This window comes from Gymnoscopelus braueri (assembly GCF_963280865.1).
Source record: "Gymnoscopelus braueri genome assembly, chromosome: 19".
NCBI classification, from domain to species: domain Eukaryota; kingdom Metazoa; phylum Chordata; class Actinopteri; order Myctophiformes; family Myctophidae; genus Gymnoscopelus; species Gymnoscopelus braueri.
In genome coordinates this window covers 9,943,653-9,964,078 of record NC_137621.1, presented here as the reverse complement: position 1 = coordinate 9,964,078, position 20,426 = coordinate 9,943,653, and the positions used below count along the sequence as shown (strand labels likewise).

Below are 20,426 nucleotides of genomic sequence, written 5' to 3'. Positions count from 1 at the left end.
TTTCAAATGGGGTTCCCATGTACTCAATTCATAGCAAAATGGGCAACATTGCTCGGCAAGGCTTACTTACTTACTGTTTTGTAGTGGTTATTACATTTAAGTACTGTTTTCTAGTGGGTATTAATGTTAGGTACTGTTTTGCAGTAGTAGACTACAGAGTTAAATATGATGGTCCTATATGGCCTTTATCCGACGACGGTCACAGTGACATAGTGACGCGATTGGCTGTTGAGTGCAAGCAGAGGGACATGTGATTGGCTGTGGAGTGTAAGCAGAGGGACATGTGATTGGCTGTGGAGGGTAAGCAGTGTGGCGTGCGATCGGTTGTTACCTGCAGTTATTGAGGATGTGATGTTGTTTGTTCTTCTTGGGGTTCAGTAACACCACCACACACCTGGAAAACACACATTTGAAATATGTATTTATGTCCACATAATAAGAAGTACAGGATGTACAGAGGACATAAACACTGCCAGTGCAGTCAGATAAAGGGAAAACAGACAGTTACAAAGTGCATGTAAAGCAGAGCATTGTTACATACAAAACAAAAGATGGCACACACACACACACACACACACACACACACACACACACACACACACACACACACACACACACACACACACACACACACACACACACACACACACACACACACACACACACACACACACACACACACACACACACACACACGTTATATTACTTGACACATTATTAAAGGCAGTCATGTTTCAGACAAATCAGTCATGTGACACAGAGAAGTGCTCATCTCAAGATAATGAGTCACTGACCTTAAGTCTGTGGACATACTGGACCACACACTCCCACTGGCCAACAGTCCTCTACTGTTGTACTGGGAGCTGACCAGTACAACCACAGCCTTCTACTGTTGTACTGGGAGCACAACAGCTTTGGACATATGAGATTTCCAACCGACAGAGACGATATAGACGGGATTCAAAGTCAGTCACCATTATGTTCTCACGTTACTCCTTGTGCGTCCATTTGTCTGTCTGTCCTTTTGAGAGCATTGGTTCGCAAACAATGGGCCGGGACCCACTCCGGAGGGTCCGGGTCACGCAACCATTTTTATGGGTTGTGAGAACAAATATTAAAGAGATCAAAGAAGAGTCGCCGATGCCAATGATTTATTGAGGATCTTTTGAGAGAATAATTTTTTTTAACAGCGGATTCACTTGTGAATAAATCTTCCCCTTTTACGTAAAAAAAAAGAAGTAGATATTTAAAAAGAATTACAGATACTGTAAGTTCTTAACTCTTTGACTGCCAATGACGAGATTTCTCGTCATATTTTGCCAAGGCTCACACTGCCAATATCGAGTATGACGAGATTTTGTGCTAGATGGCGCTGTGGCCATTTCATTCTCAGTCACACGTGATCGCAAGATCTCCTCCACCATTCACTTCCTTGTTATTCGATTAGGAAAAACGGCTGTATCTCGCCTCCCTGGATTTCCTCTGCATTTTTTACGAGACATGCTACATTCAACGGCCTATAACTAGCTAACGAGGGGTCGCAATGATTTCTTTTTCTTTTTCGGAAGCACAGAGAAACCCTCTGTGTTTAGTCAGTTTTGATATTTTTTTCTTTCATAAATTACAAAATGAAAAACCTGCGACAGTCAGTCAGACAGTCAGTCAGTCAGACAGTCAGACAGACAGTCAAGTACAGTAGGTTGTGTGTGAACTTGATAACCAGGGTTCACATTTCATATCGACCACGGTGGGTGACAGACGAATAAACAAGGACGTAACCAACTTCACACCGCAGGCACTTCCTGCGCAGTAACACAACACTCTGACATCACACCTCAAACACACAGACACACACACACACACACACACACACACACACACACACACACACACACACACACACACACAACGGGGACACTGTGACATCACTTACACAAACTTCTTTGATGTCACAACAGCAACACAGGGAGAGAAGGTAAGATGTTCTCTGACCTCATTTGTGGAATACAACAGGTGTGTGTGTGTGCAAAATGCATGTTTCAATTTGTCATACTGTACTACAAACATCCTGTAACACAAAAGTTACGCACACGCACACACACAGCTGTGAGCTCCACAAGTAGGGACGCTAATTTAGTCGGCCCTCGTCGGGTCAATCACTTTAACCCTATATATACGTACGACAAATAGTGAATATATCTATAAGTTCACAACGCATCACATCGTAACACATTCTCGTGCAGTGGTCTGGTCTCGCGCCGCTAGTTTGCGCACCGTTTGCACATTGAGTAATATGCGCAGTCGGCTCCAAAAAATCTGCTCGGCTCAAGTTGGTTGTGAAATGGCCGGCTTCTTCAAAAGGAGGGCTAAACAATTACTGTAGCAAGGTACTGCTCAATATCAGCTATTATAGGAAGCCGCTCAATTTGGAGGAGGTGTCGTTTCCTTTACCCATGATTGTTGTCTGCTGTGCTTGACAAGTATGCCAACATTATTGTATGTAACAATGTTCTGCCTTATATGCACTTTGTAACTGGCTGTTTTCCCATTATCTGACTGCACTGGCAGTGTTTATGTCCTTTGTACAAGGCATTCTTGTACTTCTGTTTATGTGGACATAAATACATATTTCAAATGTAAGCTTTCGACCTATAATGACATGTTCAGAATAGGGAAAGTGATTAATGGTTATAAACCGTCCGTAATTTTTTTAAACATTGTGCATGTGTGTGTGTGTGTGTGTGTGTGTGTGTGAAAGCTTTCACCTATAATGACATGTTCAGAATGGGGAAAGTGATTAATGGTTATAAAGTGATAAAGATTTAAATGTACCATTTAGAATTATGGCCGAATGTCAGTGACTCACCCACCAGGACTAAATTTGCACCGCTGCTACAGGAACCCAGTACAACTAAATGTGAGTAAATGTAGTCAATCTGGTATTATATTTCATATACACGCTGTGCAGCTCGGCATCGTGTGTAGTACATAAATTGCCTCAGTCTGCAAAACCTTGCAATTTGTGAAGCATGCAGAGCTAGCATATTGATTTAGATCATACCGTTATTGCGAAACACGCTTTTTATTCTGGCGAAGAGACATCGTTTGGAAATTAAAATCTCACAGACGTCTCGACCGGCCGTTCGCGGCTTGTCAACTTCCTAAAGTGCCTCAAGGCTCCTGACTTTCCTGAGGCACGAGACCACGAGTATAGGGCAGCTGTGACAAAGGGACAACCGCCCCCCGTCCCCTCTATGATGAGCTGAGACAGAGGGACATTAACCCCTCCCGTCCCCTCTATGATGAGCTGAGACAGAGGGACATTAAAGGTTCTATGACATTCATTTTTAAATGTTTTTTGGGGGGTTTTATGACCTCAATTACACCCAAAAAATCTGAACTTTGAACATTCAGTGGATTTTCTGTGGTCTGGGGTTTTCTGAATAATTAGGCTGAAAAGTAATCTGAGCTTGGCCCTTGGGCAGTGAAGTCACAGGCCATTAATCCCGCCCACTCTCCTCCTCGCCCCTCCCCTCCCCTATCCTTTCCTTTGGGGGGGGGGCGGAGCAGTGGCGATGATTGACAGGCAAAATCCTTCAACAGCGACACCCGACAAAGATTTATTTTTTCATTGCAGTTGAAAAGGCTTTAGAAATGTGAGAGAAAAACACCTGCCATGGATCAATGGAGTGGATTTTTTTGTTAAAGCTTTTTATACACGTTTGAAGGACCATGACAAAGACTTTTAATGTGTTGTCAAACTGAACGTCATGAAACCTTTAACCCCTCCTGTCGCCTCTATGATGTATTTATTACTGGTTATGTGACAACCCTGAGGTTGTCCTTTGTGTCGTCTGATCTTGTGCTGGTGTTTCAGAGTGAGTGGAGGTGGAGTAAGGAGATCTGGTGCACTCTAATATCAGTGGTTCTCAAACTTTTTTAATTTCAAGAACCCCCATGACTCTGACCCGAAAGGGTCCGTTTGGTTCCATTTGGACCCCCTCAAGAAACCAGAGGGTCCCTGGACCCCACTTTTGAGAACCACTGCTCTATATAAAAGGCTTCGTCTCTCTCTCCATGCGGCACCAAGAGAGCACTCCGGCTCTTCATCTTTTCATATTTGACCATTGCTTGAACACACTTAATCTTCCACTCATCCTCAGATTAGATTACCGATTTGATTAGGTGTCCATTATCATCCACTAGGGAAAATCATTGTGTTCAGGTCAATACATTCATTCAAGACAACAAACTTACATGTGTCATTCCTGAGTTTCGTTATGTTTACGTTGGCAAAGACAACATATTTGAACGGTTAAGTTTGCGTGAGCTTCCTCCTTTGTTACAAGATGAGCCGCTTGTAACCATTGTGGCCTTTATTGTCTTATAGTTTATTGATGTGTGTATTGTTCATTGTTATGCACTTTTTTTTACTCTTTATTGCTGTTTACAACCTGAATTTCCTCCCTGTGGGATTAACCCATTAAGACGTGAGACCGATTCTACAAATGCCTTCTAAATCAGTGGTTCTCAAACTTTTTCCGTAATTCACAACACTTTCAAGATTTTTCAAAAATGTTCAAAAGCAGCATATGTACAAGCTTGTATAGCCAACGCAAAAATAAAACGACAAGGCTTTCCCGGTTTTAATGGGTTAATACAATAACACACACACGGATGAGTATTGCTGACAGTAGCTCACTGTAAGAAGCTAACGAAGCTGTCAGCAGTCAATTATGCGACACCTTGTAAAACAACACAACACTACACACAACATTACCACACAACACAACACAGCGGAGCACAGCTCAACATACTAAGGCCAGACAATTTGACTACAAATCAATCACGATTCTTTCTAACTTTTGCCTCGATCACAGCATAGTGAAAATAGCCGATCTGCAAGCTCACAACGTGTCGCCACGTACAGCAAAGCACTGTATAATGCACGGCTTACTGTAAGTGGTTAATCAGACTAATTGATTAAGTCAATTATACAAAAATCTATTAGAATTGTCTCGTGCCGAGTCAAATGTAAATAAATTATCACAAATAACCCTGCTTCTAAATTAGTTGATTAACCTACATGAGCAAGGTTAAGTCGGGTAGAGGTTCTACATTTCGGTTAATTTCCCAGCCCTACAACACACAACATTACAACCCACCAAAATACATCTACACACAAAGAATACAACACAACAAACATCATAAGTGATCTCCCTACTCTTCCATTCCTTGCCATTAACTCTCTCAGTCAGGAGAGGGAGACAACAGACATACAACTTATGCATTGTAGCTTTAACACGTCATGCTGTGACTAGCTTCATTAAACCCATGTTGCTTTTGTCTTTGTGTGAAGGTGGTTTTGTTCCTCGAGCGTGTGCTCCTAAGGCAGCGCTTAGTCCTGGGCAGCCTACTACGGTCCCCAGCAGCCATGTAATCGCCTATCACCTCTATTTAAAAACGCAAACATTGCAATATCAGTTTTATACATATCAACTTGCCCTGATACACACAAAGAGCAGATATCAGTATCTAAGCCAAATATTGTCCCTTCTAGATTGAAACAAGAATTGCACAGCTTGTATGCCACGATGCACGATGATGGAGAGACCGACCCTGTTTTGCAATACCCGTTATACCCGTTGTCATAGCACCCGTTTTAACGGAAAAGTGACTGACAAAAAAAAAAGTGAAAAGTGGACTGACTAACTAATCAAATGGCAGGTGTGGGGAATTCGGCCTGGCGTGAGGAATTTGCCAAATCAAGTTAAGGCTGGGGTTGCCATGGCAATAAATTGGCTCATTTGGGCCACGGCCAGAGCCTTTTCTGGCGGTTCTGGACAACCGCCTATTTGTCGACGCCCGGCACTGCACTTCCTCGGGTCGTCTGCGACGTGTGTGTGTCGAATTTGAAGTCGTGGGTCGAATGGTTCTCGATATTTTACAGACGTACATACAGACTCTCAGTGCATTTATTGTAAGATATCCCCTTCCTTCCCCTGAACTTAACTGATCTAGCCTCAACACGAACCCTAACAGACACAGTATATGCCTAACATCAACCCCAAAGTCTACAAAACTCTAAAAGGGGGGCCGGACACACACACACACACACACACACACACACACACACACACACACACACACACACACACACACACACACACACACACACACACACACACACACACACACACACACACACACACACACACACACACACACACACACACACACACACACACACACACACACACACACACACACACACACACACACACACACACACACACACACACACACACATCAATTATGTCCCTAATTAAACATGCACAGTCCCAATTAACTGGTGTAACGCCTAAGATTTTACCCAAAACGTGGCCCGTTAGGAACGAACACATTATTCACTCTTTCTCTCTTACACACACACACACATGCACACACACACGTGCACACACTGCAGTATGCAGTAGCCAGCTGTGTAGAGGAACATGCATGTAGTCAGGTACTCGCTGTACCTAAAGGACACACACACTGCAATGCAGCACACAGAGAGACAGAGAGAGAGAGAGAGAGAGAGAGAGAGAAGGGGTTTTGGGGGTCTGCAGTAAAAGGGGGAGTGGTCCATCATCTCTCTCTGTCTCCTTTCTCTTTCTTTCAGTCTCTCTCTCTCTTTCTATACCTCCTCTGCTGTTCTCTCGGTCATGTGCTCCCTCTTTCTCTCTCTGTCGTCATGCATATGTTTTACTCCCTCCATTTGTCCTTCCCCTGTATATTCTCTCCCTCTGTCTCTCTCCCTCCCTCCCTCTCTCTCATCCCTCACTTCTACAACCACTTTGACTTTGACCTCTTTATTGATAATAAACATAACGTTGCTGTCGGGCAGAAACCTCTTATCTCCATAATCCATATTCTAACTTTTTGTGTTTTTCCCCCGTAAACTAACGCCCTACTTGATCATACTACAGCGTCACACAAAAGCATTAAAAGCAGCAGATCTCCAAGCTCATCTGCTACTTTTGACGCTTCCTGAAAAGTAACAGTTTTGGACATATGAGGTTTCCCCCCGACAGAGAGACGATAGGTATTGTCACACAATAGACCAATTATTTGTTTACCAACATTGAGACTGAACACACAGGTGATTGTTTCATGCAATCAATTCCCAACATAGGGTGCGTTCGGAAATACAGCAATGAGCGCACTGGCCAATACAAACTAATAGGCGAGTGCGCTCCGGTGCGCAATTTCCGAACGCACCCTTGGTGTCGGACCTGCGGGCGCAATACTGGTTCTTATCGCTTGCAACCAGTGTGACGTCGTCTGTTAAGGGGTCTATTATCAAAAGGATAAAACGCAAGAAAGCCAGCGGGCTTTATTTCAATGGCGGTCCTTTCACATGTATATGTGCTAATTATGCAGTGATGCATGATGGGATGAGTGAGTGAGTGTGTTTCGCACTCAAGTCCACCACGCACCCACTGGTGCAAAAAAAAAGAAGTCCTTGTGCATGTCAGTCTGAGCACCGGTCGGTGCAAAAAAAAATGTCCTTGAGGTAAAAGTGTGGGTGTGCCTTCCCCACTGTCTGGTGGGTAGGGGGGAGATACCTGAGAAATACAGGCTGGAAGCGGGGGAGGGGGGACGGGACAACCTGTTCATCCACACCTCTTTCTCTCACTCTCTCCTCTCCACAGTCCCACTGACCCAGTTTGTAGCTGTTCTGTTCTGTTCCATGCTGTGTATTTCCATTTCACGCCATTAAATTCATAATTCAACTAGAAAAAGGTGTCTCCCGCCAGCCGTTGCAGTTTTAACCCATTAAAGACCTGAGGCCGACTCTATACAAATGCCTTCTTAAATCTCTAAAATCAGTGGTTCTCAAACTTTTTCGTGCCAAGGAACGCCCGAATTGATATGCATTTGGCCGCGGACCCCCCCAGAGAGATTTTGTTAAAAAAAATGCAAAATTAAAATAAACACTATTTTTATAATGAACTAAAAAATAGCAGATGTACAAGCTCGTAAGCTAACCACTGCTCTAAACCACCGTTTTAATCCGAAGAGTTTCCTGAAAATATTATATATACTATATATTGCTATAGCCAAAATGTTAAATGAGATGCTTTCCCGGTTTTAATGGGTTAAAACACAAGCTTGTAAACGAGCTGTTTGTTGGGACAGGCTGTGTCCATTAGCAGCAGGGCATTCTCTGTTAGTAGGCTACAGAGGTGTTAAAACCCCTGCTATGTGCAGCTGGAGTTCACCTTCACTTATTACGTTGCTTTTGTTGAGCTTGCATTAGTTTATAGATACTTCTGTGTGAACAGGACTTATCGGGGCCACTCCTTCATATATAGGCTGTGTGCATAACTCTAGCTATAGTCCCGGGTTTCCAAAAAGGTGGCAAATTATTCCGGTTCAGTGTCCCGTATAAGCTTGGTATATAATCCAAGGCCAATTTTTTTTTAAAGTATCTGCGTGAAGCATAGGTGGCCGGCTGGCCGCCTTTTTTGGAGACCGCAAGCAGGTTGGAGTCTATTATTTTATGATAGTCTATTATAAGAGTGAACGTGAACACAGCTTCGGAACCATTTTTTAGCGCCATGGTCACTGAACTAAAGCGAACGCAGCGTGTCACTTCGTCCCACGCTGTGAGCTTGTACGTCTGCTATTTTTGGAAAATCTTGAAAGTGTTTGAAAAAGTTTGAATATATATATATTATTATTTTTACACATGTTTTCTTTTCTGGGGGTTCCTGGCACAATAGTTTTTCAGATGGGGGGGTCTGCGGCCAAATACATATCAATTTGGGGGTCCTTGACATGAATAAGTTTGAGAGCTACTGCTGTATGCCACCTTCTGGAAGCCCGGGACTACAGTTATGCACAGAGCCTGTAGTACTCTGGACAGACAATAGGTCTGCACTTAATGCATTCACAAAAATATGAAATAACATAGTTGACATTGACAGATTGGAAACAAATGTGTGTGAAGCGTCTTCCTTGGCCTACTAGAACCGTGCAGAAAATGTTTGCCGCCAATTGGTCCAGCGATTTGCAAGATTAGCTCTGGAACCATCCACACACTCACACACAAACTCTCAACACAATCTCTCACCCCACCTTCGGCTGGCAGAGACAACAATGAAACTCTTATGTTTTCTACGTTTACTTACTGGAATCAAACCTGTGAATAACACAAGTTAAAAACAGAGAGAGAGGCTTGATTGTAGGGAGACAGCCGCGCAGCTGAGAGTGAGACAGTGTAGGAGAGACAGACAGTAGCACAGCTGAGAGAGAGACAGTGTAGGAGAGACAGACAGCAGCACAGCTGAGAGAGAGAGAGAGAGAGACAGTGTAGGAGAGACAGACAGTAGCACAGCTGAGAGAGAGACAGTGTAGGAGAGACAGACAGTAGCACAGCTGTAAGGGAGACAGTATAGGAGAGACAGACAGTAGCACAGCTGTAAGGGAGACAGTATAGGAGAGACAGTAGGAAAGCTGAGAGACAGTGTAGGAGAGACAGTAGGACATGAGACGGTGTAGAAGAGACAGTAGAAAAGCAGAGAGAGAGACAGTGCAGGAGAGACAGTAGAAAAGCAGAGAGAGACAGTGTAGGAGAGACAGTAGAACAGATGAGACAGTGTAGGAGAAACAGTAGAAAAGCAGAGGGAGAGACAGAGTAGGAGAGATATACGGTAGGACAGCTGAGAGAGAGAGAGACAGTGTAGTTTATGAAACAGGTACTAGGGATGGGTCAGAATAATTGAAAAACCATTTTGGGATAAAATCGAATATTAAAAAATCTATATTGTATTAAAATATTTTTTTCCCTGTTGTAAAGACTATATAACGAATATTCGAATAATCGTTATTAATAGAATTATAGTTAGAAATTGATGATAGTAGAAATTCATTTTGGTCACTTTTACACACATCAGATGCTACCACTCCATCCAGTCTGACAGGTTTTTTAATGTCAGAGAAACCTGACACCACCACAGCACACAGCAGTACAGAGGGCCCCAAGGGCCACATCACTCTGTCCTCTGTCACACTCATCAGGTAACAGGTGTGTGTGTGTGTGTGTGTGTGTATGTGTGTGTGTATGTGTATGTGTGTGTGTGTGTGTGTGTGTGTGTGTGTGCGTGTGTGCGCGTGCGTTTAACCCTTTAAGACCTGAAGTCGATTCTACAAATGTCTTCTAAATACCGACTGTTTAAAAAAAAAACTTTGTTGCTTTATCAGTGGTTTTCAGGCTTTTGCATAGTTGTCAAGGACCCCGAAAATGTATGCATTTGGCCGTGGACCACCCATCTCAAAATATTTCGTTCCAGGGACCCCCTCAGAAGCAAAGATTTGAGTCTCACTCAACGTCCAGTGTGTGTGTGTGTGTGTGTGTGTTTTACAACACAAACGCATGACCTTTTACATCATCACTTGACAACAAGGCAGGTGTGCCGAGCAGCCGGAACAAAGTCTGCTGCCCCACAGCCGGGGGTTTCACTCAGCCGCGCCCCGACCAGCCTCGAGGCCTTGAATGTTGACGAGCCGTGCCGTCCATAATAGTTTATGACGGGAAAACCAATTCCAAACAAGTGATCCCTCCTATGTTCCTCCACATGGGGCCCCGGGGATCCTTGATCCTTGAAATGTTTGATAGTTAATCTTCACCATTAACCCATTTAAAATGTTTGACAAACTTGATTTTGCAAGTTTTGACAAACTATTGGTCAAATCATCGGTAATCCGCGGGCTAGGACACTGCAAATTCGGTATTGGCATCGGACTCAAAAATCGGGCATTGGTTTGACTCTAGTAGACAGATTTCAACTGGAAATTGGGGGGGGGGGGGGAGGGTGCATTTCCTGTTAGAGATCATTGGTACAGATAACTGGTTTATATAGACAAACTTGTTTGTCCACAAATGATAATAATGGTCTTTAGCATGTTGTTTAGACAGTTCTTCAAGGTTTTATGTCCTATAGTTTATTTGAAGCACTTAACCGTTTTATTTACACTCTACTTATGTGACTATCCGCCCAATCCACTTATTTACCCTGTCCTTTGTTGACTAGTATAGGGTGGAAGCCACTTACTCTGATCTTACCCTTTGTAAGTCACTCTGGATAAGAGCTGTTTGCTAAATGCCTCTAAAATAGCTGAGCTGTAACACTGCAGCTAGTCCATCTTTAAAGGGATAGTTCACCCAAAAAAATACTTTTTTTTCCAGTCGATTAGTCACCCCATGGAGACTTGATTTCATGATTTTTTTTATGTATGTCGCATTCCTAAGCCAATAATGTGATGACCAGCGGACCGGTAGGCAGCGGTTCCGGTAGGAGACACAAAGGAGACTCTTTGTCTCTCCTAGCGGAACCTCTGCCGGTCATCAAATTATTGGGTTTGGAATGCGACAAAAAAAAAGATATATATATATCCATGAATTAAAGTCTCCATGGGGTGAGTAATCGATAGAAAAAAAGTCATTTTGGGGGTGAACTATACCTTTAAGGGTTTACTATGACTCCTGTCTTAGCATCATCTGTCGGTCTTGTGTCTGTCTGATTTATTTATCACATAATCGCCTAATCACAATTATTTCAGCCAATTACAATTATTTTGCATAATCGTAAAGGCGGTTACACACCGGCGAATATGCGAATATACGCAAAATTCGGACTCGTTCCGAATAATTAAAAGACGCTTTTTCGCTCCATGTACGCTTCCATTGACTTTATAAGGTTTTTAAAAAAAACATATTATTCGCATGAAAAAATCTCCCCGGTGTGTAAGGACCTTCAGAATTGTTTCCATTGATCTGTATGAGAACAGCTGGATGTAATGAACAGAACTGTCCTATTTACAGGGTTAGGGTTAACCACTTTCAACCTGGTGTTCCTATTCTGGGCCTTTAGGGCGAGAAATATTCTCTATTCAAAAATAGCAGATTTACAAGCACTATGAATGAATGAAGATTACATTATCAGTATTACATTATGATACTCGTCATTTATTTTGATTATTGGTCCCGGTCACTAGTTCCTAGTACCTTTGACTATGAATTGAATACTAAGGACCTCAATGGAAACAAGATTTTTTGGAACGGACCTTTTAGACAAAGTCTTTTAAATGTACTGTGCTGTTTAACATTTTTGCCTAATCAAATATTCATTCAATCAAAACCTACAGTAGTAAGTACAAGCCATTCTCTGGTTTTATGACGAGCCTGTGAGTGTGTATGAGACATGTGAGGACCTGGTGTTGACCCTGGACCCCACATGTGTGTGTGTGTGTGTGTGTGTGTGTGTGTGTGTGTGTGTGTGTGTGTGTGTGTGTGTGTGTGTGTTCTGCGAGGCAGTCCCTCTGCATCACATGGTGGCTTTGATCTCATTATGTCATTAGTCTTTAAAGCTCTGTGCGAGTGTGTGTGTGTGTGTGAGAGAGAGACAGACAGAGAGAAACAGTCAGAAATAGTGACATTCCACCAGCAGCTTTATGTGCAGTTTGTATGGAGCTCATGTTAGCTATATAAACATTACATAAGGAGGGGCGTGCGCGTGCGCCCACACACACACACACACAGTGCATTTCTCTTCCACAACAACAGACCATCATTCACACCTCTCTCTCTCCCTCTCAACGCTGAGCTGGCACTTTTGTCTCTCTAAATAACAGATAGAGCTTTAACCTCAACACGAGAGAGAGAGAGAGAGCGCGAGAGAGAGGGGGAGCGCGAGAGAGAGAGACAGAGAGACAGAGAGAGAGAGAGAAGAGACTTGGAGACAGGGAGAAGGAATTCCCACATGGTTGGCAACATATTGTACATTCCTCAAAGATGAGTCTGGTTAACATCCGACAGTAGAGCTACACCACTACACCTAACAGTAGAACTACAGCTACTGTAACATACAACAGAACTACAGCTACTGTAACATACAACAGAACTACAGCTACTGTAACATACAACAGAACTACAACTACTGTAACATACAACAGAACTACAGCTACTGTAACATACAACAGAACTACAGCTACTGTAACATACAACAGAACTACAGCTACTGTAACATACAACAGAACTACAACAACTGTAACATACAACAGAAACAAGCCTAGCAGAACTAGTTATCATCAGTAGCTGCTCTCAACGTTTGGCAATGCATAGCCTTGTAGCACTGTTGCCAGATTTTGCGAGATAAATAAGCAACCAGGTCTATAAAAACAAGCCCAAAATAAGCGACTAGGATACGGCTATTTGAAATAGCCGATCTACAAAATAGCCGATCTATAAACCCAAAACTAACAATATTTACAAGCTACTTTACATAAAAACAAGCCCAAAGTCGCTTGTAATAAGCAGACCTGGCAACACTGCCTAGTAGCCCAGGTGCCCCGTTCCCAGAGACCCTGCAGGAGTCCATGCAGTGTAGCTCTAAAAGTTCCTCCGCCAGTTTAAAAGTTAACTTTGAGAATTAATTTGCTGTGCTCTTGCTATACACAAACCAGCTCATCGTGCTTTTCAAATGGCCTATTTGTTCATATTTACAAGGTCCATGGTTCAGAAGAGGGTTGTATTGCATCCATAGAAATCGTGTTAAAACTTGGTCGTGTCCCCCAGCGTTACGTTCACTTCAAAGCGGCACACCTGATAACACGGGTGGGATAATGAACTGAGAGCATTGCTCACGTCTCAATCTTGGACACGGTTTAGGAACATAATAGTATGTTTTTGTATAGCAGTGGCATGGCAGCCACACAAGCACAAACGACGTGACTCCACTTGCCTGTAGTTCAAAGAGTAGTAAGAAGACTCTGTGATAACAGGCAGAACCTTGTAAACGTTAATTCCCAAATAGGCCCCAATATAAGCTCTCTATTTGTACACAGTGAGTTCATTCAAGGCTGAGTTCACAGACAGTGTTGTACTTGGTTCAAATCAGTACTGCAGCCAAACAGTGCAACTCTACACTATACACAGAGAGCAAAGAATAAACGCTCACGACTACGCATGCACCTCATGGTACCATAGCACCACAAAGGCCTTAAAAACAAGGCTCCAGACATCCCAAAACAAACTGGCCAGGCTACTTGCTTGGCCTTGCATCTACAACTCATCTAACGCCTGCTCACTTTGCTAGGGTGGGATGGCTCAGGGTAGAGGACAGAGTACAGCAACTTGCAATGGGCCTGGTCTACAAGATACACTACACCACAAAGACACCTAAGTACCTGTCAAACTACTTCAAAAACGTTAAAGACGTCCACAAACTCAACACCAGAGGGAGCTCCACAAATCACTTTCAACCCAGATTTGGCTCAAACACAGGATTACATTTGTTCTGCCCCTATATGCCACAAAAATGTGGAATGCCCTACCAGCAGTCATAAAGACATGACTCAAAAAACACTCTAAAAGAGCACTTACAGGTGGCTGCAATTCGGAAGCGGCCCCTGTAAAAAGTCAAAGCCTGCTGAACTGTACTTCCCTGTGCTTGTCTTTTCAAACCATTAATAAAGTATTCAATCAATCAGTGACTTTATTCCTTAATCTGTCCTGAGATCAACATGGACTCATGTCACGTCAAATGCACATGCTGTATATGGATGGAGATCAAAATGCACAGATGTCATATACACAACATAAACCAAATGCTCATGTATGGAGATTTTCAACTGGACTGATGTCAGACACAATCATGCATTATTAGATTTAAAAAAAAAAGATGAACACTGTTTTGCGATATGAGCAAAAAATAAACACTCACTTTATTCCTGTACGGAAAGAAAAAAAACAGAACACTGTCCTACACCACTACCGCTGATGTTTTTAGTTCACACAACCACACACACACCACATAATGTTAGATACAAGCTTCCTGTTTGAAAAGGCATCAGCTGTTTGTAATGGAAACTAGGGATGAGCAGGGCTAGTCTATTAACTCATTCAATCCGGGAACGCATCTGTGTCATTTTTTGATTTCTTTGGCTATTCAAAAAATAGCAGATAGCCTATACAAGCTCATAGCGCGGCACCGAGCACTTAAGTCTGCAGCTATGTTGCTATACATCACAGTGTACGATAAGGTCAACCTGCCATGTTTTTACCCTGCTGTGGAGTTTTTAAACCAGTACAGGAAAACAGAATACTAAATCAGTTACGGTTTCATGCCCCTTTAAACGGTGGTGTGTGCACGTGTGTGTGTGTGTGTGTGTCTCTCTCTCTCTTACCCTGCAGGATAAGCTACCAGTCCAGTCCGGGGGTCACAGGCCAGCGCTCGATTCCCCGGAGCCGTGATTCCCAAAACCTTCTCTAAGGTCACCTGGGGGGGGGAAAGGTCACATAGGTCAATGACATCATTCTTGTTGTTATGTTATCAGTCTGTGTGACACGCGCGCACACACACACACACACACACACACACACACACACACACACACACACACACACACACACACACACACACACACACACACACACACACACACACACACACACACACACACACACACACACACACACACAGTTATTTTCATAATAATCACTTATTGTTTTGATTGTTTGACAGTACATGGATGAGGGTGAAATAAGGTAATAAAAGCACACGATGAGGGTGAATGCTCACGACATGTTACCGGAACATCAGGATATTGTTTAATATGTTTAACGCGGCCAGTCGGAACTGAACCTTTTATTTCATAACATGAAACAAGGAGCAGCATTCACATTTTGGTAAACACCACGTATTAGAAATACCTATAAACACCAAAATTCAATTCAGTTCATTTTCTGTCGAGAGTTGGGATATAGTGGTAGATGGTGTGTGTGCTGTGGTACAGTAGGTTTGCTCTTTGGTTTCCATGTGGAAAGACCCAGGTCCTGGGTCAAGAAAAGGTGTTTATTATGGCTTTTTAAAGATTTTTGTAACCCATTTTTTTCACCCGGTGCCAATTTCCTAAGTGATCCTGGGCGCTACACCAGCCCTACACCAGCCCTACACCAGTCCCCCACAGCCTAGGGAGGCTAGGGCCGAGCTCATGCTTCCTTCAATGCATGAGAGCCAACTGACCTTCTTGTCACCTGACAGGGGGGAGTTTCCCTGGTAGGACGTAGCGCGTGGAAGGAACACGTTATTCCAACCAGTTCCCTTCCCCTCCATCAGGCGCCCCGGCTGTCATGGGGGAGGCGGTATAGCGACCAGGATTACTACATGTTTTTGTGAGGGTATTAACTACCCTAGGAGACACGGGGAGAACATGCAAACTCCACACAGAGTAGGCCCTTTCACCAACCCCACCTAGGGTATGGGCGCTGATGACGCAGAGGAGAAGACACGCCCCCAGCGCCCACAGCGTCCCCGGCGGGAATCGAACCCAGGACCTTCTAGCTGTGAGGCGACAGCGCTACTTTTCATTTTTTTTAAATAACAAAAGGAACAGTTTTGGACATACTAAGGTTTCCACCCGACAGTGACGATACGATGCCTAAAACCTCGTCGTCGTACCATTTGACCTTAAAAGCACTGTATGTTGTTGTTGTTCATGGCAGTACGGTGGAGCTGCGCTCTGATTGGTCAATTAAGTTTATTAGAAACGCCTCGCTTCACATTGAAGTTAACACACTAGCTAATTTAATCAACACCCCCCCCCCCACCCCCCACACACACACACAGACTTTGGTCTGAATGGTCAAGTTAATTTTCTTTAGTAGTATTTTCTCCGTCAAGCTGTTCAATATATTGACTTAATTGATATAAATAAAGTTGTGCCCCTGTCGAGCACAAAAAACATGTATGTCCAAAACAAGTTACTTTATGGAAAGAAGAACCCGTATTCCAATGGAACCAAGTTATCATTATTGGTTATTATTCAGGTCACAAAAAGCTCTTTTTTTTTATACTTTATTGGTTTTCAATGGTTTCAAAAATAGTGAAAATAGCAGATCTACAAGATCTCAAAAAGCAGAAATATGGATATAAGAGGTTTCTGTACGACAGCAACGATATATTAAGTGTGTCTGAAGTGCAGTTAGTTACAGATTAAAACAGTCATTATGTATATTCTCAGCAAACAAATCATACACTCATTCCGGCTACTATGTCTGCTACCAAGGACACACACACACACACACACACACATGCGCACACGCGCACACACACACACACACACACACACACACTTGACTTTGAACAGGGTCCTAACGAGGGAGGCCATCTCCTTGAACGACTATGAGCATAACGAGCTGTCACAGCCAATCAGAATCTCTGTCTCTGACCTCGTAAAACCGTTATACTTAGTTGACCAGGGGTCTCCCAGGGCTATGAGGTCCGTCCCTTTTCCCCTCTCAACACCACATATCTTCTAAAAAAATAAAGAACATAGCCGATCTACAAGCTCACAACACATCACAAGTCGACACGTCGTATGCTTGCAGATGGACAGTTTTTTGTCAAAGACGTTTAATGGTTCAGAGTGAAAACAGGACAGGGGGACTTTGTATTGTAGTCAACTACTGAATACAATAGGATTTAACCCATTGCGGCCTGAGGTTCCGATTCTGCAAAATGTCAACGGTTTTCTGAAAAACTTCAGTTTCTATATCAGTGGTTTTCAAACCTTTTCATGTCAGGACCCCCACAATGATATGAATTTGGCCGCGAACCCCCCATCTCAAAATATTCTGTTCCAGGGACCACCAGAAGCAAAGATTTTAGTTAATGTTTGCTTTAAAAGAATATATATATATTAAAAGTTTTGCACACATTTTCACGATTTTTCAAAAATAGCAGATCTACAAGCTCATAGCATGGCACTCGGTGCCGCGCTATGAGCTTGTAGATCTGCTATTTTTGAATAGCCAAAGTGTAAAATAATGCTTTTTAGCTCAAATGAAAAGGTGACACAGATGCTTCTTCAGGCAGGCTGCCAAGGCTAGACTGACTGTTTTCTACACCAACTGTGTGTGTGTGTGTGTGTGTGTGTGTGTGTGTGTGTGTGTGTGTGTGTGTGTGTGTGTGTGTGTGTGTGTGGGGGGTAAGGGTTTAAGATATTAGCAATTATTTTTGTATGATCGTCATCATCGTTTCTATGTTGAGAAAGGTTCTTACATTTTGAAACGTTTTTTTTTAAAACAGTGGTTTAGCCGATCTACAAGCTCACAGCAGGTCGTGTGATGCGACACGCTGTGAGCTTGTAGATCGGCTATTTCCACTATTCTGTAATACATTTTGAGTATAACTTATGCCGTGTTTTGGCCATACTACATTGATTTAGATTAGATTATTTGTGTATTTACGTTTTTGTCATATCTGTCCTGTGCAACTCCTAGTTTGCAAGGCCTAAAAGCCACACAAAGAAATAGTTAAAGGGTCTACACCATGAAAATCACTTTTTTCTTGTTTTTTTGTATTTTTTGGGGTCCCCAGTGTCTCTTGTACCCAAAAAAATGTTTTTTTTTTAATTCAGTCATTCCTTCTCATTTCATGGATTTCCAGAATGGGCGTGTCTGAACAGGCGATCTCAGAATGGAAATGTTTATGATGTCATAAACATTAATGATGGCAAACCCAATGTTAAATGAAAAGTGCCCGAATCGCTCCGAAACTTTTTCTACCCCCCCTAAGTGGGGGTCTACGAACAAATACTTCGGGCTCGGATTTTGGCTCCGCCCCCCGGAAGTGGGTGAAACAGGCACCTCAAACACTTGGTGGAATTGTTCAAAAATGTTCAAAGTGTTTTTTTTTTCGATTTTGTATTTTTCTTATATGCTTCTTTTTATGCAGAATTTTTCCATTTTTTTTTTATTTTTAATAATTTTTTTAAATATTTTTTTTAATTAACAGACAGAATTGCTCAGTAGCCCCCCCTGCACAAGAGGACGTTTTGGTATTGCAGCTGAAAGTGCTGTATAAGCCAGAGACAATTGACTTGGGATGAGTATATCTGAGTGATGATTTAGGCTCAAACCTTTTGAAAAAGGTTTGAGGGACATACACCATATGATATTAAATATCAAATATATTTTTTAAATTCATGGTGTAGCTCCTTTAATCACAATTATTTATATGACAATTAATCGTCGAGTAAAATGTCATAATCGTGACAGCTCCGTGTGTGTGTGTGTGTGTGTGTGTGTGTGTGTGTGTGTGTGTGTGTGTGTGTGTGTGTGTGTGTGTGTGTGAGAGAACAGGGCTAAGCTCACAGCGGTTGTGTTGATCTCAGGTTTAAAATCCAGGATGGAGACACTGAGTCAGTCAGAGCACACACCTCCTCTCACATGACTCTCTCTCTCTCTCTAACACATCCCCCCTTCACACACACACATCTATCTCCCTTCCTCTCACTACTGCACACAGACAGACGGGTGGGGGAGAAGCACCAACAAGGCAGAGACATGGAAAATAAGAATAGGGCAAGACAGACAGACAAGAGAGCAGCACTGCAGCAGACAGACAGACAGACAGACAGACAGACAGACAGACAGACAGACAGACAGACAGACAGACAGACAGACAGAACCAGTATTGACAGAATGATAGAAACATGCTGGGGTCACTGGTGTTTCTGAATACAGATGTTATGTAACACATTCATATTCATTTTCACAGAACTCAACCTGAGTGAAGGATATGTGTGACTGTGTACGTATCTTATCTGAAGCTCATATTAGAACCAGATTAACAGGAATACACACGCACACACACACACACACACACACACACACACAGGCAGCTATATTATACACAATTGCACACAAACAACCACACAGACATACTGTATTTATGCACACACGCACATTGTACACATCTCAAACACACAGGCACCCGACACTTATTGTTTATAATGGTACATAAACACATTAAAATGTATTATTTATTTATTTGAGGTAGGACTGATGCACACAGCAGCTAACAAAGGCAACTACATTGTTGGAATTGTATTTTCAGTGCTTTTTTTAACTGCCATTTTTTGGCCATTCACTCATGTCACTGCAATGTTGAGGAGCCAAAACCCATGAATCTCACCCTCTTTATACGTGTGAGACGTAACAATAAAAAATGTTGATTCTAGAGCTGCCAGCCTGCAGCAACAGTAACATTGTATTCCCTGTAAACAGACTGGATCTATAAACCACAGATACTGGAAGATCCTTCAGGGCGGACACACACACACACACACACACACACACACACACACACACACACACACACACACACACACACACACACACACACACACACACACACACACACACACACACACACACACACACACACACACACACACACACACACACACACACACACACACACACACACACACACACACAGCTATGACTTAAAACATGGAGCAGGTAGGAGAGATTTGTAGTATGATCATTGTCCTCTGCAGGTCAGCCCTGTCAGTGGATCTGATGTGGACTC

General features: G+C 42.8%; 1 protein-coding gene across 3 annotated transcripts in view; it reads right to left on the bottom strand.

The window, feature by feature from the left end:
• The window catches only part of mapkbp1 (mitogen-activated protein kinase binding protein 1), an 84,841-nt gene that overhangs the window by 53,006 nt on the left and 11,409 nt on the right, over positions 1-20,426 (bottom strand). For all 3 annotated transcript variants that reach the window (XM_080414422.1, XM_080414421.1, XM_080414423.1), the window contains exons 2-3: positions 15,235-15,326; positions 332-394 (exon numbers count right to left, since the gene is read on the bottom strand). In XM_080414422.1, the coding sequence (XP_080270548.1) occupies positions 332-394; positions 15,235-15,326 (155 nt within the window). The remainder of the gene's footprint in view (positions 1-331; positions 395-15,234; positions 15,327-20,426) is intronic.